This window comes from Panthera pardus, unplaced genomic scaffold (genome assembly GCF_024362965.1).
Source record: "Panthera pardus isolate Hobbes unplaced genomic scaffold, ASM2436296v1 HiC_scaffold_6, whole genome shotgun sequence".
NCBI classification, from domain to species: Eukaryota; Metazoa; Chordata; class Mammalia; order Carnivora; family Felidae; genus Panthera; species Panthera pardus.
In genome coordinates this window covers 64950186-64972143 of record NW_026526991.1, presented here as the reverse complement: position 1 = coordinate 64972143, position 21958 = coordinate 64950186, and the positions used below count along the sequence as shown (strand labels likewise).

The following is a 21958-nucleotide window of genomic DNA, read 5'->3' as shown; positions in this document are numbered from 1 at the left end:
TAGCAGGAGTCTAATAGCTTCATCCCCTGGGTTCCCAGGATTAAACCTCAAGCCCCTCCTGTGATGCCCTCAGTCTGCCCCTTCTCCACCTGCAGCACGCTGACTGCCTCAGTCACCCCTGAGCCCTGTGCTGTCCAAGCTGCATTTCCCAGGGCAGGATGGACAGCTGAGATTTGGCTGGCCCCATGGACACCGTAATGGGGTGGGAGTATGCTCAGACCCCCACTGCCCCACCTCCTGCCTGCCTGGCCAGCCAGATTCTGGCCCTCTGGACTTGGCAGATCCCTCACGGGCCCCAGGAGGTCCTTCTTCAGGGCCCTTCTGGGCTTGGTGGCGCCATGGAGCTCCTGTGCTCCGGTCCCGGCCCAGGGTTTAAATGTGCTGTGGCTTCTCCCTCGGCCTCACCTCCCCCTTAGAGGGGAGGATGAGAAAGGTGAAGCCGGATGTGGCTCATGGTGTGAGCAGATGCCCACGCCTGCCAAGAAAAGCCTCCTTGTTTGTTTGCTTACACTGCCAACCAGCTCAGGGCAGGTGCCAGGAGGGCTGGACAGAATGACAAGCTGTGGGCCTTTGGCTCTGGGCCTTCCCTGGAAGGTGGGGAGGAAATGGCACCCTTGGGCGAGGTGGGGCTCTCCCTCCCTCCCCAGGGGCCCCACTGGGAGACCCGGGGACTCACGTATTGGAAAGGCAGGAGGATGGCCAGGATGAGTCCACTGAAGAAAAGAGTCATGAGCAGCACGAAGATCACACCCTGGCAGGAGGTGAAGTCAAACTGCAGGGATGGGACAGGTGTGAGCCATTGGGCCGGCACAGAGTGGCTTGGCACTCCTGGGGACCCCTGCTGGGCGGTGTGCTGGCCAGAAGGCTGAGCCCTAAACAGCAGGCTGCTGTCTTATGCTCCCTACCTAGAACCTGGCGTCCCCCCTCCTCCCCTCCTTCAAGTGGCCTCCCAGACTCTACACACCCCTTTCCCCCTCCCTAGCCAGGGATCCAAGCTTGGAGCCCCCCATCCCATAGGCCTTGTCCCGCCCATAAGCCCCAGAGCTGACCTTAGTCTGGAAGCTAAAGACAGTGACTGAGAGGCAGACGAGAGCCGTGATGCCCAGACACAGCAGCACAGATGTCGTGTTGTAGTAGCTGCGGGACACAGGGCCGGGGGGCTCAGCTTCAGGCAGGGGTCCTGGTTTCCCCCGGCCCTCCTCCCAGGCCCACCGCCTTCTGTGGGGACCTGATCCCTCAACCTCTGGCCCCTAGCCTCTCTCCTGGGTTCTGCCCTCCCCAGCATGCTTAGACTCAAACTCCTCTTTGCAGAAGATGGAGAGGGGTTTGTGCTGGTGCCAGGGAGGTTTACAGGGAGTAGTGTGACCACCCAGGCTGGGGTCTCTCAAGCTGCAGTTTGAGAGAGAGGTCATCTTGCTCTCCTCCATTCCCCACTTCCACCCCCTGACCTGGCCAGGTCCTGCCATCACTGTTCAACGGAGTGTGCGAGAAGAGGGCTCCAGGCCAGTGTTTCCTGCCTGCCTGGACCTCCACGCTCCCTGAACACTCTCTGAAGGGGTGTGTTCAGGGGCAGCTCCCCTCCGAGAGTGGCCCGTCCCCTTCCACCTGTCCCCTTTACCTGGACAGCATCCCAGTGAGGTAGGCCATGGACAGGGTCTGGAAGGAGAAGCAGGATGAGGGAATGCTCCAGAATCCAGCCTTTGGGGGCCCAGTCTGGGCCTCCACTCCTTGGGCACAACTCTGCATCGGCCTCGCCCCCACACATTCACTTCCACAACTCAGGCCTGGTGAGGAGCATCCCGACGGGCCTGCACTAGCTGTGTTCCCTTCTTCCTTTTGCAGCCCTGCTCTTCCCTCCTCTCTATGACCTACTCTTCTTTATCCATTGCTCTAGGATGCCACATTCAAACCTCTTAAAAACAACATCACAAAGAAAAGAGACAATGGCTGGAGTAAAGGGTGGGGGAGACTAAGCCTATTTGGAAAGAGAGGTGGGATGTCTTTGTGGTAGAAGGGGGGTGAAAATACCCCGGCCTCCACCGGTCACCTCCCATTGGACATCTGCAGCCCAGACTTCCTGGCCCTGGAAGCACCCCCCGCTTCCTCCTCCCACTATGTGCACTCAGCATCTGTCCCCAGCCACCCCCAGGTCACTTACGAAGATGGTCAGGAGAATCAGGTTCCAGGGGAAATGCCTCCTGTAAGGCAAACCACCGAGTTCAGAGGAGATGGGGGGGTGCCGGCAGCCACGGGCTGGGTCACTGCAGCTGGGAAGGGGGGACCTCTGCCTAACCCCATCCCCACTCCTTGGAGCCTCCTCCTTCAGCCACAGCCCCAGGTGCCCCCATCTGTCGGTCCACACCACCCTGTTGCCACCTGAGAGGTGCCAAGGGAAGGAGGGAGGGGCAGGCTTGATGGAGCCCAGAGGGTAGAGCCCTCTCAGAAGTTCACAGCACACTGGCAGCAGGCAGGACTGGGGCCAGAGTTTTCGAGATCCTTCTCATGTTCCCACAAGTTGTTCCTCAAGCCATCACATACCTAGGTCCAGAACAGCAGGCCAGGGTCAGATAGGTGGCGAAGAACACAGCACTGTGAGAAACAGATGGGCAGTCAGCCCGTGCCCCCTGAGGCCCCTCCACCCAGTCCCCTGCTCATTCCACTCTCTGCCCCCCCCCCCACCCTGCCATCCACAGGTACCAGGTAGTATGATTGGGTCGGGGGAACGGTGTTTAAGACCTTGGTCGTCCTAGAACCTGGCAACGGGCAGGATGGTGGTACAATTCCAAAAGCCAGGAATGGGAATTGGGTGAGCCTGCTCCTGGAAACATGGAGTCTTGGGTGTCATGGACAGCTGACCACCCAATCCAAAGTGGCCTTCCCAGACACTCCCAATACTTCATACAGAAAGCTCGTATACGGTGTTTTCTAGGTGCCAGGCAGAGTTCCAGGTGCTTTATGAAGACTAATATAATCCTCATACCTTCTTGCTCCAGAGTCCTAATTTATCACCACTGCCCCACGCTGCCTCCTTCAGTCCCCTCCCACCTTTCTCACTACATGTAATAATCTTGTTACTTTATTGGTGGTCTATCCTACTAGGCTGCAAGTGAATCAGGTGAAGGGCCCTCATCTGTCCTGCCAGCGCCTGGCACAGGCAGGAGGTACCTGTGGTATGAATTTCTGGATCAGATGGCCATGTCCAGTGGAAGACTGGAAGGGAACTCAGGCACAACCCCAGAGACGGAGATTGAAGATTGAGGATTTTCTAGAGAGCAGTGGAAGTGACGGCCAGTCCAGGAGGTAGAAGATGAGGGGCTGAGGACCCAAGGGGCATGCTCACGCCTACCTACATGGATGCCACCACCAATGCATGGTCTCCAGCCCCCGGTGGACCCTGAACGTGGCACCTGCCATCCTCGCCCATCTCCCTTCTCAGTTTGTCACCTATCCCCCAGAGCAGCAATTCCAACCATCCTCCCTCATTTGCAAACCTCCCGGGCTGCCTCGCTCCTGCAAGGTCTGGCCTGGTGTGTTCCAGAAAGATTTGAGATGGCGTGGAGCTCCCTTGGCCCCCTGCCTGCCACTGGCAAACGTAGTATCCCTTTCTTCTGTCCTGCCATCCCAGGCCAATCGCCCCAGCCTGGACTCTGGGCCCCACACCCTCAACGGCCCCGCCGTGTCTATCTCTATAGCATCACCTTTAGCATCTACCTGCACCTCTCCTCCTACACGAACCTCCTTAACCGCTCTCCATCTTCAACCAATGTCTTCCCCAGTTCCAGCTACTTCCACTTTATCCGCCCTCACAGACAAGCTGCTTGAAAAAGTCGTCCTCACTCACTGTCTCCTTCTTCATCTCCTCATTGCTCCCCAACCCCACAAACTCAGCCCCAGCCCCACTTAATGACAGCTGGCTTTGCCACATCCCCGTGGCCTTGTTGAGTCCAGGTGATACTTGTCAGTCCCTGTCTTGCCTAACTTTTCAACATCGGATCCCTCCCATTATTCCCCCGGTTCCAAGATGACACTCTCGGGTCCCCTCCTACCTCCTTGGCCACTCCTTCCCAATCTCCTTCAGAGTATCTAAATTTGCCCAGTCCCTTTGACACAGAGTCTCATCAGGCTGTCTCCCTTCATGCTCTCGCTGGGGGCTCGCTCATCCACAGGACTCCCTCTAGCAGGTAAATGCTCATGGCTCCCACACCCTCGTTTCTGATCTACGTGTTCCTTCTCAACCCCAGACCTGAATATGCAACTGCCTACTGAGCAGACATGGCCATTCAGAAATGCTCCAAACCCAACAGGTTAGGAGTGAACTTGCCCTTCTCCCTGCCCCTGCTCCTGTGTCTCCTAGTGCAGAGGACATCATGCACGTCCAAGTCGCCCAAACAGAGAGCTCAGCATCCTTGACTCTCACCCAGCCTCGCCCGATTAATCACCTGGACCTGCCAATCCTCCTACCCAGGCAGCTCTCAGATCTGTCACCTTCTCTCCATGCCCAATACCACCCTTTTAGGTGGGGCCACCTCTCTCCATCTGGTCCTGCTGCCACCCCTGCCTTCCACCCTCCAAGCTACAGGCAGATCCAACCGTGAGACTTCCTTGTTTAAAATTACCAAAGACCTGGCAAGGCCCTGCTTCATGTGCCTCCCTGAACCTACCTCCCTGGCCCACCCTTCCCTGCACTCCACTCCTCCTCCTCTCTGCACCCTCACAATGTGCCTGCCACACTCTGCTCCTGCTGGAAAGGACCGACTGGCAGGGAAGCCTGAGGCCTGGGTTAGAGGGGCTCCCTCCACGCACCACGGACATTCCTCAACCAAGGCCTGCACCCTCACACCTTCCAGGCCTGTTCATCTGAACCCCCACCCGGATATAGCATCTGGAGGGACCTACTCATTTTGCATTCCTACCACTAAGCGGGAGCCTGGCAATGGTTAGGTGGCCTTTAAATACTTCTGGATGAAAGGCAAAAGAATAAGGGATGGAGAGGTGGAGACAAGCCTACTGGCTTTGGCAAATAGGACGCCTCCATTTTCACCTTCTCCTATTCTTCAGTGGCTCTCGAGTGATGTGGAACAGTTGTCACAGTGATTGAGGGGTTCTTAGTATCGGGGGCCAGCGAAGGACAGTGGAAACATCCTGCCCCAGTTGAGAAACACTCCAGCATCTGCTCTCTTCTGGTCTCACTTGAGTCATTGGTCAGTCACTTGGGCAATAATAATAATGATAATAGCCTTGTCTATGTGTGTCCTGGGTGTGGGTCCTGTCTCCCCGCCAGACTGGGAGCTTCCAAAGGGCAAGGGCCCTGTCTCCTTTCCTCTCTGGTCCACAGCTCCTCAACCCTCAAGACCAGAGGTCACAGGAAGGGCAGAGGGACATGACCTGGGGGTTACAGGGCAGCTTTGGAGCTTGACATTCGCATTCATAGCCCAGCTCTGCACTCCTATTGTGTGAGCTTAAATAAGTTACTTAATTGCAGAGCGCCGTTTCCCCTCCTTTGTGAAACAGGAGCACTGGTACCGGCTCACAGGGGCTGTAGCAGGATTGACTTGAGGGCGCACAGGTCAAGCGTGGACAGGCCCTGGTACAGGGTAAGGACTTGAGAATGGGAGTTGTTAGTATAATGGGACTGGCAGCCTCCTAGAGAGGCTCCAACCCACCTCTCCCAGCTCTGGGCCTCACAATTTCCTCCTCCGCCTGCTTCCCCACCCCCGCCCCACAGCCCTGACTCCTTCCCCCCCCCCCCCCCCCCCCCCACCCCGCCAGGGCTCCAAGGGAGCAATCAGACAATAAGGTAAGAGCCCACCAAGGGAGATGACGGGGGCCTTGAGACAGCGGTGAGTGGAAGGCGGGGGCTGGCAGGCTGCCATCCCAGGGGGCAGAGAATGAATCACAGACGTGAAGGAGAGACTCACTTGCATGTCAGAGCCTGGGCCCCAGGCCTGGGCTGGAGCCCTGGTCTGTTTACAGAGTGTCAGAACAGGGGAGGGAGGCTCAGGTGGAAGCCGGTCTAAACCCAGTGTCCTCCCGCAACGTATCCCATTCTAGGGCCGATCCTGGACCAGCAGGGGAAGCAGCAGAACATGTAGGGGAAGTGCACAAGACTGTGCTGCTTAGCAAGTGATAACTTCTCTCTGAGCCTCATTTCCTCATCCGTAAAATGGGGATAATCATAGTGTCTGCCTGGTAGGGTTGTTTATAAGGATCAAATGACAAATACCTGTAAAGCACTCAGCACCGTGTCTCACACATAGAAAAAGAGTGGTTTCGTTCTTATTGCTGTTAAGGGCTTGGTACGTTGAAGGAGATGAGACCCACTCGGTCTCAGACCCAGAAGCAAATTCAGGGGGCAAAGTGGATAGAGTTGAGGGATGGGGAGGGGACCGGGCAGGACAGAGCCACAGGGTGGCTTTCTGGAGAAAAAAGCAGCATCTTGGTGCTGGGATTCCCAAGCACCTCTAAGGCTCTGTGATGCCCCTTAAAAGCACAGGGTCCAGGCCCACTCCTGATTTCTCTCCTCCTCCCCCACCCCCACCCCTGAGCCAGGGAGAGCATCTCTGCTTTCTGTCTGGAGATGTTGAGGAGGAGCGTTGTTAAACCTCACCATTCACGGGCCAGAGTCTCATGCCTGCCCTCAGTGGGGTGGACTCTGCCTCACTTCTGAGCCTGCTCATTCCCGGGCTGTCTCCCTGTCGCCATCTGCTCAGGACCTGGAGTCCTGCAGACCCTCCCACAGAAGTCCTGGTGAGGGGCCTGGGGACTCCATTCCAGAGTCCTCAGGGCACCTGAGTCTACCAGGGGGTGCTGACGTACTGGGAGCCATGCCAACCTGCCATGTGTGTTGGCCGGGGTGGCCGTCCCTGGGGCCTCATTAGCTTTATCATACAGTGCCTCCAGTTCCCCAAGATGCATGCCTCCTTGCCTGGTCTGCAGACGGGTCCTCTGTTCTATGCCCTAAGAAAGGCTCTAGGCGTGAATGTCTCCTCCCCTGGGACTCCCAACTTGACTGAGCCTCCCCTCCACTCCTCTGCTCCTCCAAGGAGCCACCGAGGCCAGGATGGGCCTCCTTCCTGTCAGCCTATGGTTGGCTTGTATTAATTCAAGGCCCACCCGGACTGTTCTGGGCTCGGGATGGTTCAGGAGGCTTTGGGCTGAGCCCACATCTCCACCATACCTCTACCCAGGAGCGGGCCTGGGACAGCTGGAGTGCGCAAGCTCCTTGCCGGGCATTCAGAGCTCCCACCCCGGAAGGTCCCCCTGCTCTCTGGGATGTGTCAGACTCCCTTACATGGAGCCTTCCAGCCCCCTGCCGGTCTTGTCCCGTATTTACTACATGTACCACGTGCAGCCCCACTCCCGTGCTTTTGCTTGAGCCACTTCAGTCTGCATCTGTTGAGGTGCACCCTCTCAAGTGGACTGAGGTCTTGGATGTCTCAGGCTCAGCCCTCCAGCTCCCCTCCTCTGAGTGCTGCTCTCTCCCATGCTGCTTTGTGCCACTCACTACCTTTCCCTACAGAGGTCTCCTCCCCAGTAGCCCCAGTGCCCAGTACAGCGTTGGAGGAGAGAGCGGTTAGAGCGGTATTGCTCTGAGCCCAGGGTAGTTCTGGCCTGGAATTACCCCCAAATGACCCCTAATTGCTCGGATAAGAGGGTCAAGGATCACCTACGCCACCCAACTTCTTCTCTTAAGTTACCTGCCATGTTCTTTAAAGAATAGAGGGCAAGCAGGAGCCAAGTGCCTTGAGAAGAAGGGAGCCTGCCAAGTGGAGTGATTAAGAGCACAAGCCTCAACCTGAATCCTGGATTTGAATCCCAGCTCCGCCACAGACTAGCTGTGTGACCTTGGGCAAATTACTCAACCTCTCTGAGCCTTAGTTTTCTGAGATAATCATACCCAGTAGACTCGAGGATCGAATGCAATACTGTATATCCAGAGCACAGAACAAGGCCCAGCCCTTATTAGGCATTCTGTAAGTGGTAGTTACTATGATTAATAATTTATAGGCATTAATAACAACAATGTTAATAAGAGTAGCAACATTATCATTAGTGTGGGCCAAGGTGTTCCAGCCCCCCCCCCTTTCCCTCAGGGCCAAGGTCTGGGTCTCTCCAGCCAGGGCCCCAGCCCACCTCCCCTCTTTGTGCAAGCACCAGAACCTATGTCTGTCTTCTTCCCTCCCCCTCAGATCCAAAGGGCCTGTCTGGTCATGCTCTTGTGAGGACAGTCTTCCTTTGGGGTGGAGGGAGCCATGGGCTTGGATTCTGTCCGTGGAAACTTCCCACCCTGTGCCACTGAGGGTTCTCTGGGAAGGGGCCTGGAGGCCTGGGGTATACTCACTAGGATGCCCAGTACCATCCTGGGTTGGCCTGGACATAGTCCTTAACGGGGTCACTGCAGAGAAAGGAGGGGGAGAGAATCAGAATCTCCCCTATGTCTCCATTTCCATGTCTGCACCTGCCCCACCACGGTTCCCAGGACTTGCGAAGAAGAAAGGAAGAAGGGATCCTGGTGGCATAGGGAGCCCCAGCCACAGTCCCCGGCTGGGACATGGAGGTACCCGGCTGTGGGGCTGGAAGATCTGAGAGGAATGACCACTTCACAGGCACCAGCAGGCCCAGAAGGTACCGGGTCCACCCCTGATGGATAGAGGACTCCTCCGTGGGCACTCCCTAAGATTCCTCCCCAGTGTGAGGGCCTCCACTGCCCCACACAAATCTTTTCAGGCAAACATTCCAAGAGCAGTCTGATTCAGGGACCCCCGCCCCAGGCCTTGCCATGGCTGCCCCTAGAAGGTGCTGGTTCACACAACCAACTCACCAGAAGGTAAAGAGAGCCACGACACCCAACGTCACCAGCAGCTGGATCAGTAGGATTGTATAGACCTAGGTTTGGGAGGGAGTTCCGGTCAGCTTGGGGAGCCCCCACTGGAGGCTAGGGAGGCTCAGGCCCCCAGTGAGGCTCAGCGAGTACCCCAGCTTCCCAGTGACTCTACTCTCCAGACCTACATCCTATACCCTCCCCTTTCTTTCACTAGAATGGACCCAGGACAAGGTGAAAGACAAGCAACTTTGCTCCAGAGCCCACCCCCACAGGACAAGGGGCCCCATGTATCTGGAGACAGGTTGAGACAATGAGTTTGGGTATAGCAGGGGGCAGTGGGGTGAAGCACTTCCCAGCAGGTGCTATCAGCTGGGGTCACTAGAGAAGGGGACACAGGGATGGCCTCTGTAGACAGAGGGCTGGGCCAGGGCCTTCTCAAGGGACACCCTGTCCTCCCCCCAGTCCCCCAGTCCTGGAGAGTTGGGAGGAGGTGGTTACCTTTCTGATGAAGACTCGGCGAACTTTCTGGTCGTCCCAACTGAAGGTGGTGAAGAGCTCATGGTCTCCGGCGGGGAATCCGTTCTCATAGCTGGAGCTGCCTGTATGGACATGCGGAGGGCCATGAGGGCTCCCATGTATATAAATGCTGCCCCCAATGGCCACCTGTTCAGAGCTGACTTTTGTCAAACTGGCTCTCTGGACTGGGGAAGCTTTTTTCTCTAGTTCCGTTCTCAAACCTCCCACCCACCCCATCCCACCCTCAGATCTTTTTCCCCAGCTGCTTCTCCTGAGTCCTGAGAATACACTGTCATTTCCCTACCCCTTCCTTGCATGCTGACTGGGGCTCCCTGGGGGCCAATCCCTGCCATACAAATGTGACCCTTTTCTCTTGTGTCCCCCACTCTCCTCCCTAAACACGCTGGCTCCCTTTAGTGGCTAAGAATCAGAGAGAGACAGCCACTCTCCCAAGGCCACCTAGCACATCTCAGGGTCTAAGGTCCTACCCCTGCCTGCTCTGAGGCCCTTGGGGTGAGAACCAGGGACTAGTTGGATGGGAGAACCTTCTGGTGCTCCAGCTGGGAAGCAGGGCAGGGGGAAGACTGGAGGGGGAAGTAAAGCCGGGACAAGGGCAAGGAGTGGGGTATGGCTGGGGATGAAGTTTGGGGGCCTGGTCCCAGAACTGAGAAACCAGATATCAGGCCTGTGAAAGAGCATAGGATCCACAGTCAAACAGACCCACATGTGGCTCCCTCTTCTCAGACTGACTATCAGCCATCTTGGAGTGTCTTCTGTGATATGGGTCTGTGACACTCACCTCCTGGGGACAAAACTAGATGAAAGCAAAAGCCGATGGCTCTGTGCCTGGTGGGGACTATGCTGCCGTCTCCTTTGCACCCCTCATCTGGGCCATTCCTGAGGCCTCTGCTCTGTTCTCTTCCACTGTCCTTTTAATTCTTGCCATTTCTCCACGATCTTACCCTCCCTCCACAGCAAAAGCATCAGTCTTGGTCTTTCAAAGCTGACCCTGCATCAAGCTCTTTGATGGCTCCCCACTGCCTTTTACTCAAGTTCAAGTTCTTTAACAAAGCTTCCACAGCCTCCCCCGAGCTCTCAGCCCCAATGCACACTGTTCCCTCCTACTTTTCTCCAGCCTGACTATATTTTTTCGGCCACATGCTTTCTTGCCTCTGCACATTGTATTCTTTCAGCCTGAACACTCATTTCCCCGCCTCTTCACCAGGCTAACTCATTGAGTCTTCAGGACTCAATGTGGATACCCCTTTGTCCAGGAAGTCTTCCCTGACTGCCACACGGATTAGGTAAGCTGCCTAGGCCTCTATCACTGCATCTCTTTCATTGTGTGGTAGTGTCTGTTTACTTGTCTATATAGTCAGGCCCGTGGGGGCAACAAGTCTTGCAAATCCATGCATCGCTAGAAATTTAGCATCACTGGTCACAGTGCTTGACACACACTTAGAAATGTTTGTCGCATGTTGACTAAAATGAGCTTCCTTCCTGCCCTGACAGTTCCCTGGAAAACACTATTTAAGGCAGCTAGCCCTGGCAACCTGGATATGGAAAATGAAGAAGGGGGAGAGAGGGGAACCCACTGCAAACCTGAGGCCTGGAGGCCCTCACCCTTTTGTCTTCCACTTTCATGTGCGGTCTACATCTCCTGCCAAAACCCAAATGGCCAGACCACTGAGCAGGCGATGAGGACAGAGAAAGTCCTGTGGGTGTCTGGGGCAGTGAGAAGGGCTCACACAAACACCAGACCTTCATTGGCTCTCCAGTAGCTCATGGTGTGGTAGGTCTGCTTGGCTCTGGGCCGAGAGGGTTTGTGATAAGGGGTGTGGACCATGGTGGCCACTCCCGGTGAGTAGAAGCTCTGTCTGAGGCATTGTTCCTGGGATTCCTTCTAGAATTCTGCTGGGGAGGGTGAGAGTATATAAGATGGGGGGGGCGGGTTGAGGGGCTGCTTAGGGAGGCTGCCGGGGCTGAGAAAGATTTGAGAAGGGGCCCTTCCTTAGCACGTGGGGAGCTGTATGTTCCCAGCCCCAAGGCAAAGCTCCCACAAGCTGCTCAATCTAACAGAGGGGCTCCCACGGGCTGTGATTTTTGGTCTACAGGGAGCTGGCATTCGCCTGGGTAAGTGTGCCTATGAATTATGCCTGGCCATGAGGGGCACTAAGGCTGGCATCCATATACCTTCCCCATGTCATGTCCTCCTGTCCCCAACAAAGGCCTGGAGAAGGGAAGAGAGGTAAGGAAAGTGAGGGTGAAGTGATCCTCACACCCCTGGCCCCCAACATCCCTGGGGCCTTCAGGGGGAAGTTTTGAATCAGCCCATATGTAAACACGACACCTCCACTCACAGGGAGCCAGCCACAGCTTAATGCTGCCCTTTCCTGCGTCTACTCTGACCTCTCTCCACCCTTTTAATGTACCCCTTTGAGGAAAGCCTTTCTAGAATAGCCCCTGATCCACCCCCTCCCCCTATTTACTCTCTGTATTTGCCCTAGCTTGGTGACTTGGAAAGAATCCCCTCTTCCCCATCCAAGAGTACTATGACAGAAAATATCGTGTCTCTCCCTTTTCATGGAGTCCTCCTTGACCTACCCTTGGAATAGCCCTCCAAATCCCAAGCCTTTGACAACAGAGCCTCATATAACAACCATACAATGCATCTATTTATGGGCAACTTCCTCCTACCCAAGTTTTTCCTCTGGGCCTACCACTCCCCATGATGTTCCAGCCTCCAGGAGCTGAGAGACTTACTAGGATCCACATAGGCCCAGCTGGGATGGAGAGGCACAGCCGACGGGGCTGGGGGGAAGGCCCCTGCCTTCAACCCCTCTCCAGAGGTGGCCTCCTCATAGGAGGGCGGGGCCGAGGGCACTGCTGGAGTCTCCTTCTTCTCACCATTGGCCTGCTGCTGCCCCTCTGTCCCGGGGGCCTTGTTAGCCACAGAGATCTGTGGAATAGAGGCGAAGAGAGACAGTCACCAGAGAAAGGGTGCCTTCCAAGTCCTCCCCACCAGCCCCCAATATCTGGAACTTCCATGGGTACTTTCTCACCTGCACTAGGAAGGGTGGGGGTGCAGACAATAATTTCCCTATTTGACACGGGATATGGAATATTATTCAGCCTTAAGAAAGAAGGAGATCCTTCCATTTGCAACAAGGCTCAGGGAAATAAGCCAGACACAGAAAGACAAAAACTGCGTGATACCAGTTATATTGGGAATCGAAAATAGCCAAACTCATAGAAGCACAGAGTAGAATGGTGGTTGCCAGGGGTTGGGGGGTGGGGGAAATGGGAAGGTGTTGGTCAAAGGGCACAAAGTTTCCATTGTGCTAGATGAATAAGTTCTGGAGATCTAACGTACAGCATGGTGATTATAGTTAACAATACTGTATTGTATACTCGAAATCTGCTGAGAGGGTGGATCTTAAGTGTTCTCATCACACACAAAGAAAGGTAACTATGTGAAGTGATGTTAACTGACTTGATTGTGATCATTTCACAATATACATGTATATCAAAACATTCAGGTCCGTGTACCTTAAATATATACAATTACCATTTGTCAATTATACCCCAATAAAGATGGTGGCGGAGGAAGACTCTCCCCCCTCCCCCCCCTTTTTTTTTATAGATGGGAGAACTGAGCTCCAGGAGGGTCAGGGCTGGCCAGAGGCACACACTGAAGCTGGAATAAAAACTGAGGAAGGAAAGGGGAAAAAAACTGAGTGACTCGGTCGGTTAAGCGTCCGGCTCGTGATTTTGGCTCACGTCATGATCTCACAAATCGTGATATCAAGCTCTGTGTTGGGCTCAGGTGCCAAGCCTGCTTGGGATTCTCCCTCTCCCTCTTTCTCTTTCTCTCTCTCTGCCTTCCTGCATGCACATGCATGCCCTCTCTCTCTCTCAAAATAAATAAACTTTAAAAAAAAGTTTAAAAAATAACTGAGGAAGGAGAAATTCTTAGGAGAGGCCACCATGGGGCTGTCCCTGGGGCAGAGAAGGGGTGTGTATAGTTCCACTGTCTCCCCGGGGTTCAGGGAAAGGCCTGGCACAGAGTAGGCCCTCAAGAATATTATTGAATGAAAGATTCTTTCATTTAATCTCCCTGCTACCTTGGTGGTTATATTTTGACCCCTGTTTTTTTTTTTTTAATGTTTATTTATTTTTGAAAGAGAGAGAGAGAGAGAGCAGGGGTGGAGCAGAGAGAGAGGGGGGAGGAGAGAGGATCTGAAGTGGGCTCTGTGCTGACAGCAGAGAACCCAATGAGGGACTTGAACTCACAAACCATGAAATCATGACCTAAGTTGAAGTTGGATGCCCAACCGACTGAGCCACCCAGGCACCCCTGATCCCTCTTTTAAAATGAGGGAACTGAGGCTCAGAGAGGAAGGATGACTTGTCCAAGGTCACAGAGCCACACATAACCCATTGGACTGAAGAGCCCAGGCCCCATCCACTGGGACTGGCCTCCTTCTGTTGGGCTGGAGATGACACTAGGAAGGTGGGGATGGGCGAGCAGGGAAACAGAGAGGGGTGAGGGGAGATATGAGGAAGAAAGGGGACCATAGAGTGGGGAAAGGGCAAGAGGTCCCTGGTGAAGGGTCCTGTTTTGGCCTCATCCTGTTGTGAACCTCAGCCTCTCTCCCAAACCAGAACAGAATCGCAGACCTTCACTGTTGGAAGGGATCTCAGAAGGTATCTAGCTCAGCCCTTTCCTTCATTTGACAGATGAGGAAACTGAGGCCCAGAGGGAATTGTGCCATGGCAGGTTGAAAACTCAAGCCCATTTACACTCAGCTCTGCCCCAGGCCCCAGAGGGTCCACTTAAGCTTTAGGGGAGAGGATGTGAGCTGGAAGGGCCTGAGTGCTGCCACCAGGGAAGGGAAGACTGTGGGGGAGGGGGTGTATGAAAACTGACCCGGCAACAAAAAGACTAAGCCTCAGAAAATGAATGGGATTTAGTTCTGGCTTCAGAAAGAATGTGTTAAACCCGAAGGGCCGCAGGGGAAGGCCGCTGAGTTCATTCTTTGCAGGTTGCGTCCAGCTGAGGCAGCCCAGAGGGAAGCGAGCACCAGAACATCTCTGTCTCCACTCAGCCCTAAGGACCGGTGAACTGGAAAGTTCTTTTCCATCCTCAGAAAGCCTGTGAGCCAGCTGGGGGTGAGAGGCAGAGGAGGCAGGGGCAATGTGCTACATTCATTGAGGACAGGAGGCGATGTCAGCAAAGTGACTGGGGTGGGGGTGGGGGGGTGGAATCAGCAGTAGGTGTGGGGAGGGGGCTTTTCATTTTCACCACAGTGAACACCCCCCAGGCCTCCTTAGGGAAGGGCCTTGAGGAGCCTAGGCCTGTGAGAATGGGGCCTTGGTTCACCTGCTGCCCTCCCACTCCCCAACCTCCTTCCTCATCCAGACCAGAAGGCTCACATCCAGGAAAACCCATTTCAGCCCACCAGAACCAAGGTCCTTTGAAACCAGACCCAGGAAAAGAATTATCACCTCTGACTTCAGCCCTGTCACGAATGGGCCCTCCTCCCAACCCCCACCCTGCCGATCAGCCCCAGAGGCTCCTGGGCCCTGCCCCCCATACACACACACACACACACACACACACACACACCCTCATTCCCAAGTGAGGTCTGCCCAATGGCAGGAGGTGGTATCACCAGTGACATCATTTTGAGGTCTCAGGAGCTTAAAAACAGAGAGGAGGGTCTGAGAGCCCAGGGAAGGATGCCATTGGCTCTGAGGCTCATCTTGGAGAAAGGAAGGGGGAATGTAGGGGAGGCTCCTCTTCTGTTTTCTCTGCCCAATCCTTGGCACCCCCAAAACAGAGGGCCAGAGGACCCTCCCCCTTTGCCCCAGGCCCTGATTGTTGTATAATTCCACAGGCTGTTGATGTTATGTAACCACATTAGGCCAGCCAAGTCTCTGTCCCAGCCCTTCCCCTCCATTTCAGGCCTAAAACTAGAAAAAAAGAGACGACGTTTTATCTGGTTCCATCTAGTCCCATGTCGAGCCAAAACAAAAACAAAAATTAAAGCATCCTGATTCAGGGTTGCCATAGTAATCCCCTCCCCCACAAAAGCATGTGTCCAGATGTGGAATGAGTTGGCTGGGGGGTGGGGGGTGGGGGTTTCTGTGGAGGTGGGAAAGATGAGCATAATGTGGTTGGGGCAGGATAGGCACCACTCCTTGGGGCTCACCCACGTGCCCCCTTCTAGTCCCCCCACCACACCCTAGACACCCAGGTTGATTCCTTAAGGGAAACTGGGTACCTGTGAAGGGTCCTGAGATGCCAAAGCCCCTGGGGTGAGAGGGCCTGTTGGGCAGGAAGAGGCCCTGACCTATCACTTGAAATGCGCCTTTTGGTCCTCTGACTGCAACAAGGACCACAGAGGACCTTCGCACAAGCGCCGGGGAAGGATGCTTATAGTGGTCCAGAGAGTTTGCTCGGGATGACGGGGAGCGGGGAGCTGAAGGATGAAGGATGATGGTGCAGGTGGGGGAGATGCCGGTACCTTTCCTTGTGTCATGGTGCCGTCTCTCCGGGAAGGGGTCCCTGAGGCAGGGGCGGCCGCTTGGGTCACCGCAGCCTGCCTGCGTCTCTTCCTTCCTCCGCGTGGGTTCTAGCAACATCCACTGCAGCCGGGCCAGGCGGACCGGAATGTACCATTCAGGCGCAGGAGGAGGAGGGGGCCCGGGGGCGGGCCGGGAGGCTGCTGCGGAGGCCGCTGCGGATTTACAAGCCCGTGGGGAGGAGGAGGCGCGCCGCCCCCTCCCCCGTCCCCTCCACCCTGAACCCTCATCCCGGGACTAGGGAGCCCGTGCTGCAGAGCCACCCAAGTGGATGGGTCCGCAGGGCGGGAGGAGGCGCGGGGACTCCGTGACACCCGACCAGCTGATGCTGCCTGCCTGTAACTGGAGCTGGGTGTCAGGGCCCTATCTCTCCACCATCTCTGCCGCTGACAGGTTCTGTTCAAGCCTCAGCCTCCCCCTTCCCTGCCTCTGGATGCGTCCCAGATTTCTGTCTCCATTTCCACCTCCCCTCTCATCTGTTTCATCATCCACGGCAGAGTGGGGAAGGTCTCCCACGGCTGGCTCATCTACCCTCCCTGGCTTCTAATAGGGCCCCTGGGCCCTCATTTCCTATGGGCCTTTGGCAAGCCATATAGGCACCTCTCCTTTGCCTCCATTTTCCCACCTGTGAAATGGGAGCAATGGGCCCCTCCCTACCTTGTCGCAGAGGCCTGGTGTGGGAGGATGCAGGTGCTGGTGTTTTTGTTTTTGTTTTTGTTTTTTTTTTTTAGCCCTGCTGGACCATCTAACCAGGCCTTTCTGGAGAGGCTTCTAGCTCTGTCTCAAAGCGTCTCCAACTCCCATCCCCATTCCCAAGCTGCTGCTTCCTTTCTGCCTCCACTCCTGCCTCCATCACCCCTGCCCCCTTCCAGAGCCTGTTCCCTCCCCTCTCCCAGACTTGTCCTTGGGAATTGGCCATCGCCAGGCCCAGTTTTCCAAAGCTGCTGCAGTGTTGCTATGGAGTTTGCAATCTCACGAGCTGGGCTGGATTCCCAACTTGATCACCCTCTGGCCTTGTGACTTTGGCAAGGCCTTGATCTCTGTGAGCTGCAGCGTCTCCTATGGAAAGAAAGAGCTCTGTCCATCCTAGACTGACTGTGAGGCACACAGGTTATGGCGGTAGAAGCGCACTGAAGACCACAAAGTGCAGCCAGCATGTGAGTCATTATTAGCTGAGGAATTAGTGTCTTGGGCCGCTCCAGGGTGAGGACTCTGAGATCTGCCTAAAAGGATCTGAACTTCGTAGGATAAGATGAGAAACCAAGTCCCAATGCAGGGATGGCCCCTTACCATCTGCTTCTCTGTCATCTCTCAGCTAGACCCACCTAATGACGGTGAGAGAGCAGGGCGCTTGGTGTGCAGCTAGATTATTGAGTTGTGACTCCAACTCTGTTCGCCCTTTGTATCCCGCCCCCTAGCTACCAACTGCCTACATGCTTGCTTAAGCAGGGGTGTCCCTGTCTAGAGGCTCTCTCAGCCCTCGCTGTCCTTCCCAGCCCTTCTCCTGACCCCTTCCTCCTGCAAATTGTTGGCATAGTTCCCCCCACCCCCACTGCTGCCCAAGGTCTGCCTGGCCTGCACGCCACCACCGTTCCCTCCCCACCCCCCCCACCCCCCAATCTGTGTTCTGGAGCAGTTTTCTCCTCCTGCGTGACATCTCTAGTGGCCACCTCCTCCAGGAAGCCTCCCTGGCCCCTGGTCTGGGATTGATGCTTTTTTCTGTAGTTTCCTAGCACCCGTCACATGACACTGTGGAGTTTCTTTGTCTCCCTGGTAGATTCTAAGAGAACCTGTCTAGCAGTTTCCACGTTGGCAGGGCTGAGAACTGTGGCAGGCATGTGGAATGTACTCGATAAATCCTAGCTGTGACTATTACCCAGACATATGGTGTTACACAGAGCCTGAATTTATGTAGGCCTCAGCATTTTCATGTTTTTGCGAATCTCAGTTGCTCCTTCTCTCCCTGTTTACTCCACTCCTGCCACACAGGCCTCTTGGCTGTTCCTTGACAGGCTAAGTATACTGTTAGCTCAGGGCCCTTGCACTTGCTACATCCTCTGCCTGGAATGTCTACAGATTGCTGTATGGGTCACTCCCTCACTCATTTCACGGCTCTGCTCACACATCACCTTCTTGGGAAGGTCTTCCTGATCCTATATAAGTAGGAATGCCACCAATGTACCACCACCCAGTTCATCGGGCAGTCTCTTTCCTGCCCCAGCTTTATTTTATTTCCTTGGCAATTGTGACCTCTGACACATATCTTGTGTTTAGACTTTTGGTCCCTCTTTCTCTTCTAAGCTCTCAGCGTCAGCTGTTAGTATTAGCCTCAAGGATTCCATAAATGTTGTTTAATGAAATAATTTCCACCCTCACAAGGCAGCTCAGTTCTGCTGTTATTCCTTCAACACGTGTGTCGTGCCTAGCTCTATGTGACACACTGTGGTAGAAGCTTTGGTGGTTCAAAGGGGACTCAGACATGCAGCCTTTCTTCGACGGGAAAAGGTCCATTCAGAGCTCACCCCTGCGCACTGCCAGGGCGGGAAGCAGGCTTGGGCAGGATCGCTAGAGAAAGGGGTGCCTGAGGGGAGCCAGGCACAGTGAGAGGTTCCCCAGGGAGCCGGGAGCTTGTTGGGGTCACATCTCTGACTCTCTAGCCCAGAGAATGGACTTTATTCTGTTAGCATCAGAAGTGGGGGCGGGGGGAAGTTCCAAGGGTTTTCAAGCAGGGGAATAGGTTCGAAATCATGCTTCAGAAAGACCAAACTGCTGTAGTGATATTTGTCGTTAAAGCATCTCTTGAACAAGAGGGGAAGAAGGGTCAGCCTGTGAGGAACGGTGGGGAGGGCCTGAAGGAGGGCAACACTGATAAGAATGCAGACTCTGTGAGTTCTTGTGGCGGCCTGGAGTCCAGACTGCAGAGCGGTCTGCCTGGGCTCTGGGCAAGATGCTTTGCTTCTCTGTGCCTCTGTTTCCTCACTGAGTATTAGTAAAGCACTCAGAGCAGAGCCAGGCATATAGCAAGTGCCCCATGCATGTTTGCTAATTTAAAAATAAGACAAATGATCCAGGGGCAGAAAAGATGGAGAGAGGCAGACAGCTTGGGGCAGGATTGACAGGACTTGGGAAGAGGCTGAAGACAGAGGGATTTGCAGGCTGAGACCCTGGGAGAATGGTGCCATTAGTAAGAGGGAGGAAGGGGCTGATGTGTTTGGTGGTGGTGGGGGGGGGGGGTCAGGTTGAGTTTGTGGTGCTCCTGGAATATCTAGGTAGAGATGTCTCCTAGGCAGTTAGCTAGAGGCTCCTGGTGCCCAGAAGAGATGTCTAGGCAGTGCCTTCCTTACATAGCTCAGGGGGCACCTTGCATTGTATTTTAGGCGAATGTCATGCCCTTTCCCACCCTGGAGCCCAGCTCTGGGGCCTCATCAAGTCGAGCAGTGCGGCAGCTGGGACTGGGCTGGATTCGGAGGTTTGGGGCTCCTTGGTCGTTAGCACGTGGACAGTGGCTGAATCATGGAATACATGACGACATCCTGCAGAGTGAGGCCCAGGAGGGAAGAGCGGGGAGAAGAGGCCCAGAACAGCACCTGGAGGGGGGTGGAGAGTCAGAAGAAAGTTCTTCCCTCTCTCCCAGAACCCCCTCACTGTCTTCAATGACCAGGCCGAGGTAAGAGGGACAGACTGAGAGACCACCAGTCCATGTGGCCGGGGCCGCTCTTCAGAGCAGGGGACGGTGTGGGCCCCCACGTTTCCTTTCCCCTCCTTTCAGGCCAACGCAAGCGAGGCAGCCCATCCCCATCCTTGTTCTGCTCCGCTTCTCAGCCAGCTCTCTTTGCAGCAAGCGCCTGGGAGGTGGGATGGGGGCGGGGGGCAGAGGTGTGGACAGAGGCGAGGTTTCTCTTTCTACAGCCACAGAAGCAAGAGGCCAAAGAGGGTGAGTGACAAACCCAAAGTTACATGACATGTTGGGGGTCAAGCTGAGATGAGAAGAGTGGATGTGACCCCATCTCCAGGACCATCAGGCCAAGAGTGTTTCAGTGACAGCACTTGGTCGGGGTGTGGTGGGGGGAGCTGGGGGTTCTCCGGCTCCCTAGATGGGCAAAAGCAGAGCTTTCCGGGTACCTCTTCCCAGATCCTTACCCATAACTGCCCCCCCCCAACCTGCAACAGCCCCTGTCCCCCAAGGATGAAGAGAGAACCTGCACATTTGAAGTCAGTAAGAGGGAAGGGCCGAGGCAGTGGCTAGAGCTCCGGTCCTCACAGCAAGCAGGTTTCTCAGGGTGGGCTATGAGAGGTGGAGGTCCAGGTGAGCTCAGGCATACCAATGTGCCCTCCTGGCTTTACCTGGGCTTCAGCAGTGGCTGCCTTCCTACAAATTGTCCTCCTGGTCCCTGGCCCCCTGCCCCTCTCACTGCTGTCCTTACAGGCCCCTCCAGCAGCCCTGCCACAAAGAACCTGACCTCCCGGACTGGCCAGCCACAGCCTGGTGACACAACTTCTCTATGCTAGGGTTTCCATTCCTACCTCCTCACCCCCTCCCCTGTGACAAGAGGCCTCCCCAGATGTGTCTCCACAGCACAGGGACATGAAGCCTCTTCCCAGCTGCAGGGACTGCTTACAGGTGTGAAACCACATTCCAGTCCCCCTCTCTCCTCCCCACCCCCCAACTTCTGGGCGTTTGCTGGGAGCTGGGGCAGGGGGAGCCAAGTGCAGGAGCTGCGGTTTCCAGGCTCTTCACACCCAGCCCCATCTGCTCTGTTGCTCTTAGCAATGTCCAGACCCTTGATAAGTCATTTCTGTCCCCTGGGTCTTACTGTTGGGGCTGGCCCTCCCTGATTCCTAGCATGGCCACGGGTTCTGTTGAGACCACACATTGTGCTATGGATTTTTATATGTGCACGTCTGCTTCTCTACCAGATGGGAAGATCCTTAAAGGTTGGACTCGATCGGGACGCCTGGGTGGCTCAGTCGGTTAAGCATCCAACTTCAGCTCAGGTCACAATCTCATGGTCTGTGAGTTTGAGCCCCGCATCGGGCTCTATGCTGACAGCTCAGAGCCTAGAGCCTGCTTCAGATTCTGTCTCCCTTTCTCTCCTCCCTCCCTTGTTCATGCTCCATCTCCCTCTCTCTCTCAAAAAATAAATAAACATTAGGGGCGCCTGGGTGGCGCAGTCGGTTAAGCGTTCGACTTCAGCCAGGTCACGATCTCGCGGTCCGTGAGTTCGAGCCCCGCGTCAGGCTCTGGGCTGATGGCTTGGAGCCTGTTTCCGATTCTGTGTCTCTCTCTCTCTGCCCCTCCCCCTCCCCCGCTCACCTTCACTCCCTCTCTCTCTCTCTCTCACACAAATAAACGTTAAAAAAAATTAAAAAAAAATAAAAAAAAAAAAATAAACATTAAAAAAAAAAAAAGTAAGACTATCCTTCCAGCCCCCACTCCTCTTCCACCGGGTAGAGGTCACTGATAAAGAATACAGGTAGGTTTTGGATTAGGTCTATCTGGGTGCAAATTTTGATCTTACCACTTAGGCAAGTCATTAAACCTCTCCAAGCTTAGTTTTTTCATCTGTAAAATGGATATTCATTCATTAATTCACTCATTCAACCAATATTCACCGAGGGCCTGCTACATCTCAGGCAATCACGCAGATACAGCATCTAACACAAAAGACACAAATCCCTGCCCTGTGGGCCTTGCTTTTTAGTGGGGAACCTTAGTGCCTGTCTCAAAGAGTGATTGGGAGGACTCGATGAGCTAATTAGGATCAAGCTTCGCACAGGGCCTGACAGGTTAGAGCTGTTGTGAACATCCATTCAGGGCCACTTATCAAGAGCTTACTGTGTGCCAGCTCCATGCTAGGTGCTGAGGAGACAAAGATGTGGAACAGCCATCCACACCCTCGGGGAACTCAGTTTAATGCCCCTAATATGTGTTGAATGGGCACTACCCTCATCATTGTTCAGAAGCTTATAACAAGCACCAGTCTGTAGTGCGTGCTACCAAGAGCCATAAAATTCTAGTCAGGTGTGACA

The 21958-nt window shown here is 54.9% G+C and overlaps 1 protein-coding gene and 1 long non-coding RNA gene across 3 annotated transcripts in view; one reads left to right on the top strand and one right to left on the bottom strand.

Moving 5' to 3' along the window:
- The window catches only part of FAIM2 (Fas apoptotic inhibitory molecule 2), a 33680-nt gene extending 17635 nt beyond the window's left edge, over nt 1–16045 (bottom strand). The window contains exons 1-10 of one of the 2 annotated variants that reach the window (XM_019419295.2): nt 15871–16045; nt 12104–12299; nt 9323–9423; nt 8822–8886; nt 8342–8395; nt 2539–2589; nt 2159–2198; nt 1619–1656; nt 1050–1137; nt 677–772 (exon numbers count right to left, since the gene is read on the bottom strand). In XM_019419295.2, the coding sequence (XP_019274840.2) occupies nt 677–772; nt 1050–1137; nt 1619–1656; nt 2159–2198; nt 2539–2589; nt 8342–8395; nt 8822–8886; nt 9323–9423; nt 12104–12299; nt 15871–15885 (744 nt within the window). In that variant the 5' untranslated portion in view covers nt 15886–16045. Of the gene's footprint in view, nt 1–676; nt 773–1049; nt 1138–1618; nt 1657–2158; nt 2199–2538; nt 2590–8341; nt 8396–8821; nt 8887–9322; nt 9424–11101; nt 11202–12103; nt 12300–15870 lie in introns of those variants that run through there. The other variant, XM_019419297.2, reaches the window with a different exon arrangement.
- A 3445-nt stretch (nt 16046–19490) lies between these two features.
- Nucleotides 19491–21080, top strand: LOC109249090 (uncharacterized). The gene is made up of 2 exons (XR_002072434.2): nt 19491–19595; nt 20846–21080. It is a non-coding gene; the product is annotated as an uncharacterized LOC109249090 (long non-coding RNA).
- Nucleotides 21081–21958: the final 878 nt, after the last annotated feature.